The 18,559-nt window shown below is 35.7% G+C and overlaps 1 protein-coding gene across 1 annotated transcript; it reads right to left on the bottom strand.

Annotated features, from left to right (window-relative positions):
• Nucleotides 1-3,507: 3,507 nt before the first annotated feature.
• LOC149833273 (glycerophosphodiester phosphodiesterase GDPDL6-like) lies at nt 3,508-13,130 on the bottom strand. The gene is made up of 9 exons (XM_090013400.1): nt 13,046-13,130; nt 10,192-10,488; nt 7,621-7,730; nt 6,984-7,482; nt 6,211-6,246; nt 5,785-6,066; nt 4,989-5,131; nt 4,120-4,600; nt 3,508-3,815 (listed from the first exon to the last, which is right to left on the bottom strand). Exons 1-9 carry the CDS (start codon nt 13,128-13,130, stop codon nt 3,508-3,510), a joined length of 2,241 nt encoding a protein of 746 aa, XP_089869526.1.
• Nucleotides 13,131-18,559: the final 5,429 nt, after the last annotated feature.

Here is an 18,559-nt window from a genome sequence, read left to right on the forward strand (position 1 = left end):
GTTGCATATTTTTGTGATATAAGACGTATGAAAGATGCAAGCACATGTGAATGCTCTTGCTATGCGCAATGGGTGCCAAATACATCAAGTTGATGAAATATACACATGCACAAAACATGAATAACGACCTTAAAGAAAGTTTACCTCAAAGAAGGTACAATGGACGGCTTGTTTAAAGGTACCGAGGTACCAAGAATGAGTTATTGTTTATTAGCTTATGTAAATCTACCAAAGAGTAGATAGTTTGGCTTATACCAGTGGCATGGTATTGTACAAAAGTACTTGGGCTAATATGCCTTCTCTTTTAGTGCCAAGTGATTAGGCACTTGTGTTTAAATGCACTAAATTTGTAATAACAACTCCCATAACCCATTCTAACACGTCTTACCTAAAGAGGGTAAAAGATACAAACTTTGTGGGACAAAATTATAACCTTGAGAGTCGTGGGCATCTCATTGTCCTTAGTCCTCAGAGTTAGGGGACTGAAACTACCTTAATGAAGTCATGGTGATATGGTCTAGGACATTGCAGTGATCATAGGTTGTACAACTTAGTTATTCAATTGTACCAAGTGGTAATCTTTTTTCGATCATAGGCCGCCCATGGTGGATCATGTAACGGTAAGAAGCATGAATAATAAAACTCCATGTGATCTTCTCTATTGCTAGGGCCTGTAGTACCTGACATATTTGTTAATTGAAAGAGAAACAAAAGCCTTAAACTTGCATAGTTTACTTGTTAAACATATGTGAATACATGGCCTAATATAAGAAACAAATTAAGGGTCTTGTTCATGTTCCAAATGTTCATGCTTCAGGTTGTTTGTATGTTCAAATTAGTGTATGTTATGGACTTGCATGTTAGATTGCAATTGCTACACTGTATTTAGATTGTAACTGCTACACTGAATTACATATATATTGTAACTGCTATACTGAATTACATGTAAATTGTTTCAGTTACTTTGAATTTGATATTATGAATGTCTTAATTAACTGCTTGTTGATAGCATATTGATTGTTTAAGTGTAATGTTAACAAATGCAGGTATCTTGTATGTTAGACCATATATGCATTCTTTGTTAGTCTTACCCTACTCAAGCTTGAAATGAGTCTAAACCCAATATTTTTACACAGATGCAGATTAGCATACTGGCAAATGGCGGGATGTTGCGGGCTACTGACCTGTCCTTAGTCCTAGGGGATACATCTTTTTGCTTGTCCTGGATGTTTTTGAACATTGATACATTTATTGGTTAAGTTTATTTGTTAATGACTTGTTAATTCAATTTATGACTGTTTGGTTAACTTTGATTCAGATTTATGAGAAAAGATTTGTAGTTATTATAGACCTGGACCCAATGTTCAGTATAGAAATCAGCGTCAGTCACGAGCCGATTCAACTTACCTGTAACTCGACCAAAGTTTTTATCCAAACTTTATGTCTTTAATTCTGTTGTGATTTGATTTAGAAATAAAGGTCTTTCATTTTAAGTTGTTTAAAAAAATGGTTGTATTTTTTGGTTAGATTTTTGGGGCGTTGCACAAAAAGATTGAGTGGATTTGTTTAATATAGCTCAATTATGCTATAATCTCCAGAAGAATAAGTCTTACGACCACGGTCCATTTGAAATTACAATAGGACAACAACAACAAACTCCATACTCTCTTTCTACTTGAGGACATGAAAAAGTGCCTTATGCATATCAGTTTGCCAGAAACTAACAGGGTGACAAAGCACATAAAGAAATGGCCAGATGAGAAGTGTCAACTTGGAGAGTTTCATGTTGAAGACAAGGTGTTGGTGAAGATCTTCCCAAAGTGCACAACTATCTTTTGAAGACACCACCGAGGCTTCATCAAGAAATATCGCGGCCCCTTCACCATCACAAGGCACGTTAGGAACATGGCATGCAAGTTAGACTTCCCAACAAATTTTCAAGTGCATCATGTCTTTCACATGTCCAACCTGAAGTCATTCCATGAAGATGAGGAGGATCCACAATAGAGTATATTTTAGTGTGCTCCCATTTCACAACACGCCTTGAGCAACCAGTACACCGAGTAGAGAAACAAAAGTGATCCTAAACCACTCTAACAACTACATCTATGAAGTTAAGAAGTATTTGGTGCTGCAAAAATGACTATCGAAGAGTGAAGCAACATGGGAAAAGGTATCCAGTATGAGGAAGCATCACCATCTTGTAGAGGAGTACCATGCCTGATTGATGCCGAAGACGACTCCAACTTAGGCAGAAGAGCATGTTCCGAACTGCCAAGTTTTTTACTTCGTTTTTGCTTGATGTAATACCACTTCACTATCTCTAAGTGTTGTAATGGGCTTTGCCCTAAGATCCCATGTGTGCAAGGAGATACTGGACCCCTCTGTACACATTTTCTTTCACCATAAGAAGTTTTTGCTTTCTTGCCTTGCATTCTCTCTGTACCTTCTTGCTCTATTTATCTAATTGTGGATGCGCGTGCTTGCACCCATCCGCTGCACATTTGAAACACCAGCCTCCAGTGTTGGGGAGCACTAGGGCTCGTCACGAGGGCCTTCGCCTTTAAACCTGTGACACTAAGTCTCCATCATGCTGAAATTCTTGCTCTAGCGAGTACGCGTAGCTTCGACCTTATGGCAAGGGCCATTCTCCATGGCTTTCAAATCATGGTGGTCTGTTTCATGTGACAAACCACAATCACCCCTAGCCTGGTAAACAAGCCGAACGTGACGAGTTTGGGCTCGGCTCATTAAGAGTATACCCTCGGCTCATGAGCTTGTCATAAGGTGAGTTGAGCTCGAGCTTGTTACGAGCCAAACACGAACTAGCTCTTTTTTTAAAATATTTTTTAAAGCTTGATAATGTATAAAAAATATATAATATATAATAATAAATTTAAAATATATAATATGTAAAACGAGCCAATACGAGCCGAGCTTGGTATGTTCATGCTAGACTCATTTGTCTAAATGAGCTGGCTCATAGATCGGCTTGCCGAGCTTAATTTCTGAGCCGAGCTGAGCTGAACGGCGAGCTGCTCGTCTCGTTTTCCAGCCCTACCCTAGCCAGAAAGGTGGAGCACTTGTGAGTCACAATGTTGCACTAGGGGATGCATACAATTTTTTTCTCACCCTAACTTGGAAATCAAATAACCATGAGATTTTTTTTTTATATTTATAACCCGAAGAAACTGCACCCAGCACGATGACCTGGTGGCCCTGGCTCAGCTTGTCATACCTACGGTCATTGTTCTGGTGGCATAAAACTTCGAGGCTAAGAACCCCACCCCTAGGGTCTCTGTCATTTGTGTTCAAACAGAGTGCAACATAGTTCAGTTAATCGAAACTTGTTGCTTAACACAAAATGATCAGGAATTCGACATAATTCAGTAGATCAATCTGTTGGGTAACAACTCACACTTTTTTTTTTCTTTTTAATGTGAAATCTATGTATATAGTACAATGCCAAGAAGGCCAAAATAGCAATGTCCGCTAGTTAAGACCCATTTATAGCACAATCATGTTCAAGGACATAATACTAAGTGCCAGCATAACTAGAGATAGCACTATGTTGATTCCAACGGCTGGGTGACCATTAGGGTGTGTAGATCCTGCTGGCGCCGAGGATGGGGGTTCGTCGGACATGGCTGATGCTGGCGGCAGTGGTGGTTCAGTGATGTCGGAAACACTGAGCACTGGAGCTGGTGCTTCAGCAGGTGGCAATGCATCATCTAAAGCATATTCAATAAGATAATTTGGCTTGACAGATAAGATGGAGTATACTGTATCCTTGTCAGGCATGTAACATGAACTCCCTGCACAAGTTAAACTCATTTTTAGTGCCACCAACAGATTAAAATGTGGGACACTAAGGAAGTAGCAGTGCTGTAAGAATATGATATTCTTGAATCAAATGTGAAAACTCTGTGGTACGCGGCAAGCCCGCATCTAAACAAATGCAATTGCACTTCGCGTGTTTAGACATCTGAGTAGACCAAGTGTGTAGAATAAACAATAGTCTTACATGCAAAGTTCATCAATTGATCATGCACAAAGATTTGTTCAGTTAATCATAAATTCATGCAAACAAGCCATGATATGGATGTGCTTGGCACTTACTCAAGTAATTGCTTGCAGTTGCAGGGAATTCGGTAACTAGACCATCAACGTTCAGTGCTTGAACAAAAGTTGCAATCTCTACTGAGGGATCAGCAAGGAAATCAAATGCCAATGTCATGAATTCGTTTCTGAGCACAGAGACAAAAACAGAGATGTTCTTTGAGTGCATTTTTTCCACAACATCGGTAAAGCTTGTGAGGAAGAAGCCCGAGGTTGTCATTGTAGAGGACCTAGCAACATTAACTGCATCTGCAAACTGCTTGATATCATCTATGACAGGTCCACTAGCATCGGTAAACACCCTATCAATCGTGTATACTCTGCTATAACTTGTTTCCCGCTTAAATTTGTCAAGGACAGCACTATCATCTGATTGTATGAAGACTTTCTGAGTAGTTTGCTTGTCATAACTTGCATTGCGTAAAGCACTGATAACTGCATTTGTTATGCTAAATCCCTTGGATGCAAGGTAAAAGGCATTCTGCACATCAGATCATTAGTTAGCTGTAGAAAGACACTATTTTGAATTATATAAAAACATGTAGGCAAACTACAAGTAACACAGTTTATATCTATATAATTGCCAACTTTCAGAAGTGAAATTTTGCTTTATCATGAAAATTGGAATTACTAAACTACTAAAGCCAATAGGAATTGCCACAGGTTTCACAATTCAACCTTGTTCAAATCAGGTTGAGTTGCTCAAATTCCTAGATGGAATCAAGCATTTATGCTTTGAGATTAGCTTCTGCTATGACCTCGTATTTCAATGATCTCTCTAAGAAAGAATTTGCTGATAGGTATGTGGGTCATTCATTAACAAGCATTTATTATGAAATAAAAAAATTTGCCATACACCAAATATTCACCTGAATATCAATCAAGATGCCAGAAACAGACTTCGTCTTTGCAAAAGCAAGAAAATCAGCTAGTGTCATAAACTTCCCTTGGTTCTTATACGCTGGGTTTCTCTTTAACCCCGTCTGTGATTCAATTGGGCTAGTCAACTCAGCTGCAGAAGCCAAAAGTACCAATGTCAATAAAAAATATTGTTGATCCAACTAATTGGATATAGAATACGTAATACATATTTCAAATATATATATATATATATATATATATATATATATATATATATATATATATATAATACGTAATACAGTTTAGGTGCAAAAGCCCCTGAAGCAAGTGAGAAAGCCAAAATAGAGAACTCAGCTGCAAAAGCCCCTGAATATTGAGAAAAAATTGAGAAAAAATGGTAATACAGTTTAGACTTTAGAGGAAATTGAATGGAGGCAACATGTATATAGATTGGTTAGAAAATTTTGAATGCCAATTTCTTTGACCACAAAATTCTCCTACAAAGAAAACACTTATCCAGGGAAAATTTTTAAGGTCTAGAGCTGCCAACAAAGTTCTACTTAATTTTAATGAGTGCAAGGGTGCGAAACCCATGTGTTTGTCAGTAGTCTTACCTTCGGATCTCATGGGCCACTAAAACTGGGCACAAAATCTTTCATATTTGTTCGGTTTAAGAAGGTGAGTGTGAAACAAAACTTTATGATTGTACAATGAATTACTCCATTCTAAACTACTACTCTATAAAGTCAATGTCAAGACTCCTCAAGAAAGCATTGTTAATAAAGATCTCTGTAGGATACATACGTGACAATCTTTGAATCTCATCCCATGTGAGATCAAAAGAGAAAATGCCATTGTTCTCTTGGATCTCTGGAACCTTTTTAGCAAGCGACATGAATGAACTCGCTGCCTCTGTACCAACCATAAGATCCACATTGCTCAAGCAAATGAGCACACCATCTTTTGTCATTTGAACAGAGCAATCAATTATATCAGCACCATCACCTACAGCTTGCTGATAGGCAAGATCTGTGCTTCCAGCAAAGACTCCACTTGCACCATTGTGTGTTATAACCAAAGGCTTTCCTGAAAACCATTGCCACATTTGTCAAGTTAGAATGCCCATTCTTACTACATTATACACTTTTTCACGCTCCCCATGTGTGCATACACACAGTCACATGACAACACATACAGGCATACACATGAGATATAGAATGAGCAGCTTACCACTGCCAGATGATGTGTTGTTCCTGATTATGCAACCTACAATGGTGAAAACAGAAGCATGTTAAGATCAATCTCATAGATTAAAATTTATAACAAGCAGATATCATATATATAAAAGAAATTGTTCTGGTGGTATAAAATGATCAGAAAACCAAAATATACCTTGGCTTACGTTATTTCTTGAACTAAATTATAAAATAAAATGCTTGCTAAGTTCATCATCCTCGACATTAGTAAAGCTAAGAATTTTACATTGCTTACTAGTCTTTGATCTCTGTTCTTTTCATTATTTGACAGAGTAAAACATGATTACCATATTGAATTAGATCTTTTTACGTACATCTTAGTTACAGAAGTCCATATATTTTAAAATATTGAAAGGGAACTAAATGCATTTGGGTTAAAAATACCACAACAAATACAACAGAAATTTCTAAAAAGGGTGCGTTCTATTATTTTTAAGAGATGTTGGTATGATGACCATGACCAGTGAGAAGTATAAAGTTGGTCAATATGAATAGTGAGAAATTTTTCACCACAAATTTTTTTCTTCATATGTTGAGATGCGAAAATTGTAGGATGTGAAAAAATTTCAGACAAAAAGCTTTACTTAGAATATAGTATGAATATTTTACATTTCCTATAGAGTTTTCCTATCCAGCAATTGCAGGCAACTTCCATAGTCTTCATGTACACAGATACACTCATTGAAGTCATGCTCTGTTACCTTCTTATGAAACACAAGGAATAAGGAATAAGTTGAGAAGTCTTACCCACTGCCTCTGAAGCAGTTGAAGGGAAGTCAGTAAGCAGGCCATCTACAGAGAAGTCTGAATTGTCTATAAACTGTAAGTACTCAGTTGCAGGATCATAGCTATAATTATAGCTAGTACGGATATCATTTGCAAAACCAGATGCATAAACTTGCAGTCCTAGTTTGTGTGCATCGGTTACAAGGGTAGTTGCAGGCTGCAGATACCCCTTACTGTCAACAGGCCATATGTACTCCTTGGGGACAAGAATCCCAGAAGCAAATGTCTTAATGAAAGACAGGTTGGCCAAGATTGAGCCATATGTGCTATTTGTTGTAGGCTCCAGAGCATCTGCTTCCATAAACCGAAATACTAGCTTTGTTTTTCCAGATGCTATCCCATTGATACTTTTGAGAAAAGCAACCTCTGGTGAAGAGATGTAATCAATAGCCATGCTCTTTGTTGCAGATTGAATATATGATGCCATGTTTAGATTCCGCTGCTTGAAGAAATCGGCGTACTGCGATAAGAAAGAGAGAGAAAAGACCACTAAGATTTGCAGTTTCTTGGATATGGGATAATTGAGATTTAATCTTGCAACACATCAATTTCCATGAAATGAAAGGAAATCATAAATGTTATCAGAAGTGTAGCAGACCTGCACATTCACCCAGAGATATGGTGGTCTAAGTCCTCTAACATCCAGAAGACCAAAGACTGGTGATGTATTATCAAAGGCACTTGGTCGAGTATAAATGCTTTGGATCACTGTTCAGGTGAAAACAGGAAGGAAAAAATATGGTTAAGCAGTGGTGGAGCCAATATAAGGGTGGGCACTTCCACCCTGACCCCAATGTTGTGTATATATACACACATGCACGTGCAGACACAAACACACATCTGTGTGCACTCTAATTTGAATTATATAGAGAGAGTTTAAATTTGGTACAATCAATTGTACCTACAATCTAGTTTGAATCTCACGATGCAAGTTGTTGTGACACAATCTAACCTGAGAGATGTGTTCAGCCTGCTCGATTTAGAATGAATGACTCTTGAATCATGTTTCATAAACATGTTTTTATGAGTAAGGAAAATCAATGCCTTCATAGCCATTGATTTTTAGATCGCCGAAAAAACTTGTATACATGTCGGATTTCGGCGATCCAAAAGCCGGTTCTCACTAAAAAAACATGTAGATCACATCTATGGTATAAGAAAAGGAACAAAACAAGGGGGTTCTGTCCCATTTGCTAGGTCAATTGCACCAACATTCGACTGCAGAATATATATATATATATATATATATATATATATATATATATATATATATATATATATATATATAATGACAACATGAGGTACAAACACCTCTGGATCTCCTATGCTCAAGTTGTTTTGATCCAATCCAACCTCATGGATGGATTCAGCATGTCCAAAATAGTGGAAACCGGCTTTTGGATAATGTTTTTTCAACAAGAAAACATGATTTTATGACCCAGGAAAGTATTGTATATTGTAGGCCATTGATTTTTAAAACCTTATAAAATCCCAACTATGTGTTATAATCAGAAATTTCAAGAGACAATCCCCATTAAGTGAAACATATAGATCACAACTGTAAGGTTAGTTTCATTAATTAAAAAGAACCCAAAAAAGAAAAAAAGAAGGCAAAAATATATTTGCTAGAGTTTTTTGCTTAATCCAAACCTATAATTGTGTTTATCATTGCTTATTTACTAAAAAACATGATTTGGATCAAATCAATTTAACAAAAAATATTGATTTTTAATTAATCAAGTATAATTTTAGGTGTAATAAAAACCGTTGATTTTTTTCATTGAGCTAAAAACACATCTAAACATAAAAACAAAAAATACTTAAACTAATACAAGTTTTCTACTAAATAAAGCATAGAGATCACATCTATGGGTTTAGATTAAACAGAAAATACATGCAAGTATGTTTTGTAAATGGGTTTGGGATGATCTGTGATATAAATGAACTGGAAGACACACACATATATATGTGTCTGTGTGGTTAATATTTGATGCCTTTGAAGACACCAAATTATATGAAACTATTGAGCTGAAAATCATATGTTCTCATTTCTTTTTTGTAAATTACATCTTATGGATGTGATCTACAATGTTTGTTTAGTGGGAAATGAGTTTTGAATCATATGATTGCGACACAAGCAAATTTTTTAAGGGTTTAAAAAATGAACGGTCTACAATGCACTAAAATTTCATGACTCAAAAAATCATATTTTTAGATCAAAATAACATGATTTAATGATCCTTAGCAAACAAACTTTCTTAAACATATCTATGTGGTCAGATTGAGTTGATAAAGCTTGAACCTATAATTTTTAATTCAATAGTTTTACATAATTTGGTGCCTTTAAAGGCACCATATATATATATATATATATATATATATATATATATATATATATATATATATATATATATATATATATATTTGTGCCCACCCTAATTTGGATTTCTAGCTCCACCTTTGTGGTTAGGTTCCAAAAATTGAGCACAAACACGATTAGCTATTTGTATGATTATTGTTGCATATAAAATATGTAATCAAATTAAATGATAAGATTTTTTTTTCATAACAGAGCTGGGGGAATTAGGGCCCCCTCCCTTTTTAAGCTAACCGAGACAGGCCAAAGGCTTGTTCAAAGTACCAGGCAGTTATTGAACCACCGGTATACCAGTGGGGTTAGAACTTGCAACGTCCCATCACATGGTAACTTGCACAAACTGGTCCTACCAAATGGTCCGTTGGTAGTAAATGATAAGAATTTGAATGCTGCTGGCGCAACTATTGCATGAGCAAACGAGTAATATGATTTTATTGTTTTCTGTTTGGCAAGGCACAGCGTGATTTCACACTTTTCTGCGTGCTGCTGCACCTATTCACCCACCATCTTTGGTATACAGCCTGTCATATGTGGGGCCCAACATCAGATTGTGAGTAATCAGGTGCAGCAGCACATTTAAAGTGTGCAATCACATTGTACCTGGTCTCAATTCACATATTATGGCAAACCAAACAATTTGGTTATACAAGGATGCATATGAAACATACAGAACATGTATGCTCCATTATCAATGGTGTTTCACAATTAGGAATTATCATCTTGGTAGCATCAAATGTTAGGAAATCATAAACCATCAAATTCATATCATGAAATGTCAGGAATCTGACTTACAGGTGACGTTGGTGAATAGTTGCATTGATGTATAGTCAACTGCAAACCACCCATGGACAGGTTTTCCATTGACAGTATAGGTGTTATCACCCTTTGGGTAAACCATTGCAATATTTGTAGAATTGTCTAGCCTCAAATTACTTTGGCATATGCCATAGCTATCCTTTGTGAGTTGCAGGTCACAGTAAAGAGTGAGACCAGGTAAGCTGGCTGTCATAGCATATTCATATGCATTTTGACTAGATTCTGGGAATAACCCTGAGTACCCTCCCCGTGCTATAATCATTGGTGCATTACCTGCAGCAAAAAGTATATCCATTAGTCCTGCTATATTAAATTCTATGAAATGTCAAAAGGGTTTTCACTTAGTCATCCAAACTTGTATATTTATAATGCCATAGCATATCAGTGTTGTAAACAGAATTAGTATTGAGAAAATGAGCTCACAAAGTTTTCAGGATGTCATCTTACAGATTAAACCATGGAAGCTACAATTGAAGCATGTTCTTCAATGAGGTGAATTAGTTTCCTAGTTTAGAACTAGGACTGTCAATGGGTCGGGTTTGCATAGGGTACCCAACCCATCCTGAACCCGAATTTCAGGGTATTGGCATAAAAGGTGACGACCCAAATAACATTTGGGTTGACTCAAACCCGACCGAGCAATAAGTGGGCCAGGTTTATGTTATGATTTTTTTTCAGGTACCTGGCCTGAGCATTTTATATGTATTTTTAGTAAAAGTAAACTTCTGAAATTATATGGATCCAGGTTTGGGGTTCATTTTCACGACCCGACAAAACCTACCTGACAATTTGTTATTTGGGTGGTTCGGGTACCCGACCTGTTGACAGCCCTATTTAGAACAGCAAGCTCTTGGTAGTTTTCTGAGGACTTCAATTCTTCAACTTTGGATAACCTTATTTTCTTGTTCTTTTCCTTTTGTGGATAACGGGGGAAAACCACCCAACTGTCCAAGTTCACTAGTGTAAAACCACCCTAGATCCACCCTGCCCACCAGGGAGTACCCAGGTCTCAAGGTAAAGGATGCACACCAATGGGTTTCGAACTCGTGATAATCCATCCACTTGGTGACATTCACGAGTAACCCCTATTAGATGAATGGAGCCCTCGTGGGCAGTTTTAAGTATCCTTTTTGGTTTCTTAATTAAAAAGAGAAAAAGATCTTAGAGCAACAAACTCCTTCTGGTTGCTTTATGTTCAACCTAGCTACCTTGAACCAGATTCATCATACTACAATCTATAACAAAGCCCAAACCTTCATGATTATTGAAATGTGATTTTGAGAATGAAGTTTACATTTAAAATATAAAAAATTTGGTTCTCTGCAAATTGGCTTGAATGCTGTGAATAGAAGACCCATATGTGGTGATCCGAAATTTGGCTTATAACTATTATTATGTCCTATAAAGCATGTCTGCATGAAAACAAAATGCAGTCGTACACAAATAAAACATAAACTGGCATGTAAATGTTCAACAGGCAGTTGAATATGATCTCTCACGTAACAGTACGCCATTACCATTATTATTTTTAAATAACTTTAATGTCAGAATTATTATTGTTATTAAATAACTTAAGACATATCCATATTCATATCAAGAACATGCGGGTCTCTAGGTTCAAATGAATCTTTAGAGTGTATTAGCTTCTGGACTCTGATTTTTGTCTCATAACTGAATCTGTCTTCCCTTGAATCACACTTGACGCTGCCGTGAAACAGCCAATAAAACGAAGATTAGCACACACAAGTTCATCTAAACATGATGGTTTCCTTAGAAAGAGATGGAAAATCTAGCGCTTGAACACACACACACACACACACACACACACACACATATATATATATATATATATATATATATATATATATATCAACCTTGTTAGAGGGTGGAGCTTGATCTCTACTTTGATATAAATCTTTAATTTCAGCAAAATTTTTTGGAAGGTAGTTTTATAATTTTATGCAAAATAGGTGGTCATAAACTCTTTGTATTTAAAGAGGGCAATCGGTCTTTTTGTATTATGTGATTTTCTCAATCTTAATAGTAGAAAGTGTGGCTGTGAACGTAGACAACTCTTGCCGAACCACGTACAATCCTTGTTTTTTATGCGGTTGAACTTCTTCGCTCTCTTGTTTTCTATCAATCTATTGATAGTGTGTTAAGTTGTTCCCTAACAAACCTGACCATCTGAATGAACTGGAAATCATAAGTGCGGGTTGTACATGTTGACCCAATTGGAACTCATAGATGAATTCAGCATGATCCAAATGTTCTTGGATAACATTTTCTTGACTAAAAACTTGATCTTATAAGCCGATCAGAAAAATACAACACATTGTAGGATGTTGATTTTTCAATGATCATCTTGCCTAAGTGTTGAAATCCGACTATCCAAGGGTCAATCTCTACTAACCAAGCAATGTAGATCGCATTTATAAGGTTAGTTTCATGAAATAACAATGAAAAAATGAAAAAAAAAAACATTGTACACAATGGCGACCTGACCAAATCTTACCCCTCCTCTATCACACACACACACACACACACACACACACAGCCTTGGTCTCATGGAAAAGGATGCACAATCACGGGTAGTTTTGAACTTGTGATGTTTCGCGAACTTAGTGACATTCACAAGTTGCCGCTACCGGATGAGTGGAACCCTCGTGTGCATCAGGTGATTTTAAGCAACCTTTCCGCGAAAAATTTCACTATCTAATTGAATGACAAAATCATGCTGCTAATAAACATCACAAATTTCCAACAATTAAACTGCAACTAAAGAAGGTAAAACAATGCACAAATGTTTATAAGCTACTCAAATTGGTACCGCTCATTGTCTTCCATTGTTGTGAAGATTTCTGAGCCAGAACAAGCTCCAACATCAACAGAACCAAGATTAAACACCGCCCCATTTTCCCAATACTGATATCGTGATCCGGAAATCCTTCTAATCACATAAAAAAAAAACAAGAAATTATAACCACAATCTTTTCTTAAAGTCAATAATATAATTCATCAACCAACAAAAAAAAAAAGAAAACACAGAAAAAAACACCAAAACACCAAAAAGATTCTCTTGTTTTTTATTACTACAATAAAGAAGAAGATTTGTAAAAAAGATGATCAGAACAATTAAAAGCGCTTTTCACCTTGTACACCATGCAGAAATATTGTGCTGAATTTTTTCAATGATATAAATAAATAAACAAGTAAAAGTAAAATTACTTAATTAATTAAAAAGAAAACTATGAGGAAGGTAAAAAAAAAAAAGTTTTCACCTTGGGGAAATCCAACGCAGGCTGGTTCAGACCTGCGGTCTGAATCAGCTTTCCCGCTGGGCCCCACCCAACCCTTTCTCCCCCCTAACGGCCACCCTTTCTCTCCAAACCCCACTCGTCGTTTTATAATGTATTTCAGCCAATGGTCTTCTGCCACGTCATCGACCCCTGCTGACTTGGCTTCATTTTAGTGGAGGAGAACGAATGGGGCCCTGGGCGGTTTCTTGTCCTTTTACTTGTTCTCAAGCTGACCGCGTCGGACAACGGTTTTTTTTTTTTTTTTGTGGCGAGGGAACCGCCACGTCATCTAGTATGTTGACGTGTCATTTTCGGTAAAATTGATTGGCGCATCTCTTTACTTGAAGGTCCTCGGGATCTTTCGAATTCACCCACGTGTCCCTTTCTACAGCGAGGAAAGTTTAAAACGGGAAAATAAGGGAGGTCAAAATATCGGGAGAAATTATTATTTTTGTTTTCTTGTGCTTTCATTGGAAATATATTTAAAAATAAATAAATTTATAATTTATAATATCTGCAAAAAGCAATAAACAAAGAAAACATGAAAAAAACAGAACAACCAAATTTCCATGATAATTAGCTTTGCAATAAAATCGTGATTTTGAAAATATTGCGATGTTTTGGCCAAAACAGGGACCAATATATCAGTATTACGGCAGGGGGTGCAGCCGATTCACCTGTATAGCTTGGCCAATGATTCAGGTGAATCGGCTGATACCGAATCTCAAGTGAATCGTTCTGAATCTCGGTAAAAAATAATTAAAAAATATTACCTGTCAATCAGAACATGACACATGTTAAATTTATTAAAAAATAATGTTAAATCACTTTTTACATTTATTAAAAATTGCCGATTCAAGTCAGTATCGTATTGATTTCCTGGTGATACGATATGTATCGGCCCATTCGCATGGATACTGACAACACTGGTTTGAACCTGAAGACATTGAACAAGAACAACACTGGGATGCTCTGGCCTGATCTTAATGCAGTGGATTTAGTCAAAAGCCCATCCTTTTCGCAAATACAACTAAGTTAGGGATGTCAATAGATTGGACTTAATTTCATTAGACCCAGTGGGTCGAATCTGAATCTGACTTTGAGATGCTGGTACCAGATCCGGAGACCAGACTAACCACAGAAAAAGCCATACACATCCTATAATAAATAAGACCTGTCCATGTGCAGCAATAATTTATATGTTTTTTAAATTGAAAAATTGTACATCTCAATGGAACTCAGATCAGACCCTGGTCTATCTTTTTAGATATTTCATAAACCATACAGACTCCGTATACTAATTATACCTCATTTCTCCAACACAAAATTCTTAACCTGCTTCATATATGTGAATATGTAAAATGTATTGATTTCTACGTGGAAAAGATAAAAATGGCCGGGTTAAATTAGACCCAAGTTCAACTTAGATCCAGTCACATCTCTTTTACCAGATTTTGATGCAAATTCAACAAATTCCAAATATATTTCCCCCCAATCTGATGTGGATTTGGATATACAGTATCTAGATCTGACAATATGGATCGGATCTGGTTCAAGCTGATAGGGAATCTAAGCTGTTTAGCATTTTTAATACTCAATCCCAAAACCTGCTTCATATAATGAGTTTGGGTTTATTTGGGTCTAATTTTAAATATGTGAAAAGATGGCTCTCATTAAAACTCGATCAATTAAATATGGCAAAATCATACCAAAGACGAGCCCAAACCCAACCTGTATCGGGTAGGTTTTACTGCAGTTTTTGGTCCTAATTTACTAATGGGTCTGATAAGACCTGAACCTAGATACACCCTTTATAAATAATGGAGTTGAAAATAGGCTGGACATGGGTCAGATCAAGACGGATCCCAATACTGGTTCCAACTTTTGAAGGGTGGATTAGGTTTCAGATCTGAATCGAACTTGAATTGTACAATAATGCTCAGGATTCAGGTAAAAAATGGGACCTTATATTACTGGATCCAAAGAAAACGGATAAACAAACTGATAAGGGAAAATATAGACGACTTGATTTTTAACCCATTATAATCCAGAACAGTACATGTATGCTTATATGTTTCTAACCATGATTTAAATAGACCCTGACTTTGTCTATATTCCATATCTGAATTAGATTCAGATATATATTATTTGGATAAGATAATGTGAGCTGAATCCAGTTTGCACTAGGGTTAAAACTGCCACCCGTTTTCATCCCTAATAAATAGGACAACAATGGTAAATTATGAATCTGTGATGCATGAAAGCAAGAAAGAATTTTGTGTTTAAGGACGAAAAGATAATTTAATATAGTGAGAAGTTAAGATCAGAAAAAATGAACATGCCAAAGATAATATCTTAACAAACACATATTCAATGCTTAAAAATCATTATAAAAAAATATGATTCAAGTGTCATTATTTATCAAATTGATCATGCCGAACACATCTGCAGGGTCATGTTTAACATGAGGCCCATATTTGAAATGTTAGAAACGTGTGGCCCATATTTGACATTAATTAAGGGCAAAAGCATGACCACTAAATGGAAATTTCCCTTAAAAATATACAAAGTGCTGCAAAGCAACATGATTCCTTCAATTCTTTTGAAATTCATTCCTCTCCATTTTTCTTCCAATTTGTTTTTATCAAATCTCCTCAGCTACCTCCTCCCAAACAAAGTGTAAAGGAGAACCATAAAACGCATTTTACTTGATCCTCTCCCGCTTTCACGTATGGGCATAGGGATGTCATCTCTGAATGAACCATACAGAGCACTGCAGCTCACTGCAAATGGGTCTGTGGGTAGTTCAGGGCCAGTGACCCTTGGCTTGCATGCCACGAGCTCATCTTGCCTCATGTTGCAGAGGCCAGGCTCCGTTATTAAATCGCACCGAGAGCTATGTCACAAAGATATGGGTACAATACTACATGTGACTTGAATTTTTTTTTGAAATATAAGATTTGATGACATGTTTTTTTTTTTTTAAATAATCAATAAAAGTTTTTTTGATATTTAATACAAAAAAATATTTTTATTAGAATATTATTAAAAATATTCAAACAATATTTGTATGCATGTGTCAGGAGTATGTCAGAGTCATTGGCATATTTGACTCATAGTTACTGGAAGTTTTCGCTACATGGGAAAGCTCGCTTCGGAAGTGGAAAACCGTTCGCTTCGTCGAAAGAAAGAGGAGCTTTTGGAAACCCGCTTTCAAAGTATGAGAAAATTGATTTATTTTATTAGGAAGCTTGGTTCCTCTTCGTTTAACAAATCGATTTTCTTGCACTTTCTTAACATTTTCCTCTCGTTTGTCACTTTTCACTCGCTTCCTTCTCACTTACTACATTTTTCAAATTAGAAAATTAAAATTTCTTTGTAACAAGCTTACATGTTGGTCTTATATAATTTTATATGTGTAGGTCATTTCTTATTTGTTTATGCTCGAGCTTCATATTGTTTTATGTGCTTTCTTTTCATTTTTTCATGCGCTTGCATGATTGCTTCATAACTTTATCTTGCTTCTTCATACTACTTTTTGCACTAGCTTCCCCACTTCCACTTCCATTTCATTTTTTGGTAACTATGATCTAGCTCACATCACCTATATGACACACTATATATGGTAATGGGGGTGTGACTAGACATAGACCTAGAGTGATTGCCACCAGAACCAACATTATGAGTTGTCACCCAAATCGGTTCCACTCATCCCCTATGTCACCCCTATCTTCATAACCCTCCCTGAGATTTCACTGATCCAAGTCGTTTTGATCAAATAACAAGTATTGGATTTTCACATAGTGAAATATTTACTAGTACATTTTTAAGTCACTCAACTTCTCTATAAGTAGATGACAAAGCAATAAACTCAAATTTCATTGTAGGGTGAGTTATACAAGTCTATTTCTTAGACCCCAATGCAACTACTCTACCATAAAGGGTAAAAACTTAGCTAGTAGTTGATTTGAATCTTTAAATTCAATATTTCAACTTACATCACTATACCCTTCAGCTATAATAGGAAACTCGGTATAGTAGATCTTATAGTCTAATGTGTACTTAAAATACCTAAGAATCATCTAAACAACATTCCAATGTTGACGTCCAGGATCATTAGTATATTTACACAATTTACTCATTGCATAAGCTATATCAGGCCTTGTGCAATTCTTTGCATACATAAGGCTACCTACCACACTAGTATATTTCAATTGTTGAACACTTAAATCATTATTATGAGCCAATTTTATGTTTTGATCATATGGAGTGCAAGCAAGTGAACAATCAAAATATCCATATTTTTTTAAAATTTTATCAATATAATGTTATTGACTTAATGCAATGTCATTGTCATTTCTTACCATTTTGATTTCCAAAATAACATCTACAATACTCTAATCTTTCATACAAAACATAAAAAAAATAAATCTTTTTGCTTGGTTCACACATTCAGTATTAAAACTCAACATAAACATATCATCATCATATAAATACATTATAATGACAAAATTACAATCTCATTTATATAAATACACTTATCAGCATCATGTATTTTGAAACCATGATTTACCGGATCACTATCAAATTTATCATGTCAATGCTTAGGGGCATGCTTTAATCCGTATAAGGATTTCTCAAGCTTGTAAATTTTGTTTTCTTACTCCAACACTATAAAACCTTCAAGTTGCTTTATATATATCTTTTCATTTAATTATTTATTCAAAAAAATTATTTTTATATTCATTTTATAGATTTCAATCTTATATATGAAAACTATGACCATTTTAGTTCTATCTGGTCAAGGGAGCAAAAAAATCAAAATAATCAATAACTTTCTTTTTGTTTAAATCCTTTTGCAACCAAATGAGCGTTAAATTTTTTAATTTTATCATATGCTTTCAGCTGATTTTTTAAAATCTATTTACAACCAATAGTTATGTAATCAACGAGTAAGTTTACTAATTTTCAAACATTATTAGACATAATTGAGTGAATTTTAACATTTATAGTTTCTCTCTAAAATGCAGCATCTTAAAAAGCCA

The sequence above is a fragment of the Nuphar pumila genome, chromosome 7, assembly GCF_984573655.1.
Source record: "Nuphar pumila chromosome 7, dmNupPumi1.hap1.1, whole genome shotgun sequence".
Classification (NCBI taxonomy): domain Eukaryota; kingdom Viridiplantae; phylum Streptophyta; class Magnoliopsida; order Nymphaeales; family Nymphaeaceae; genus Nuphar; species Nuphar pumila.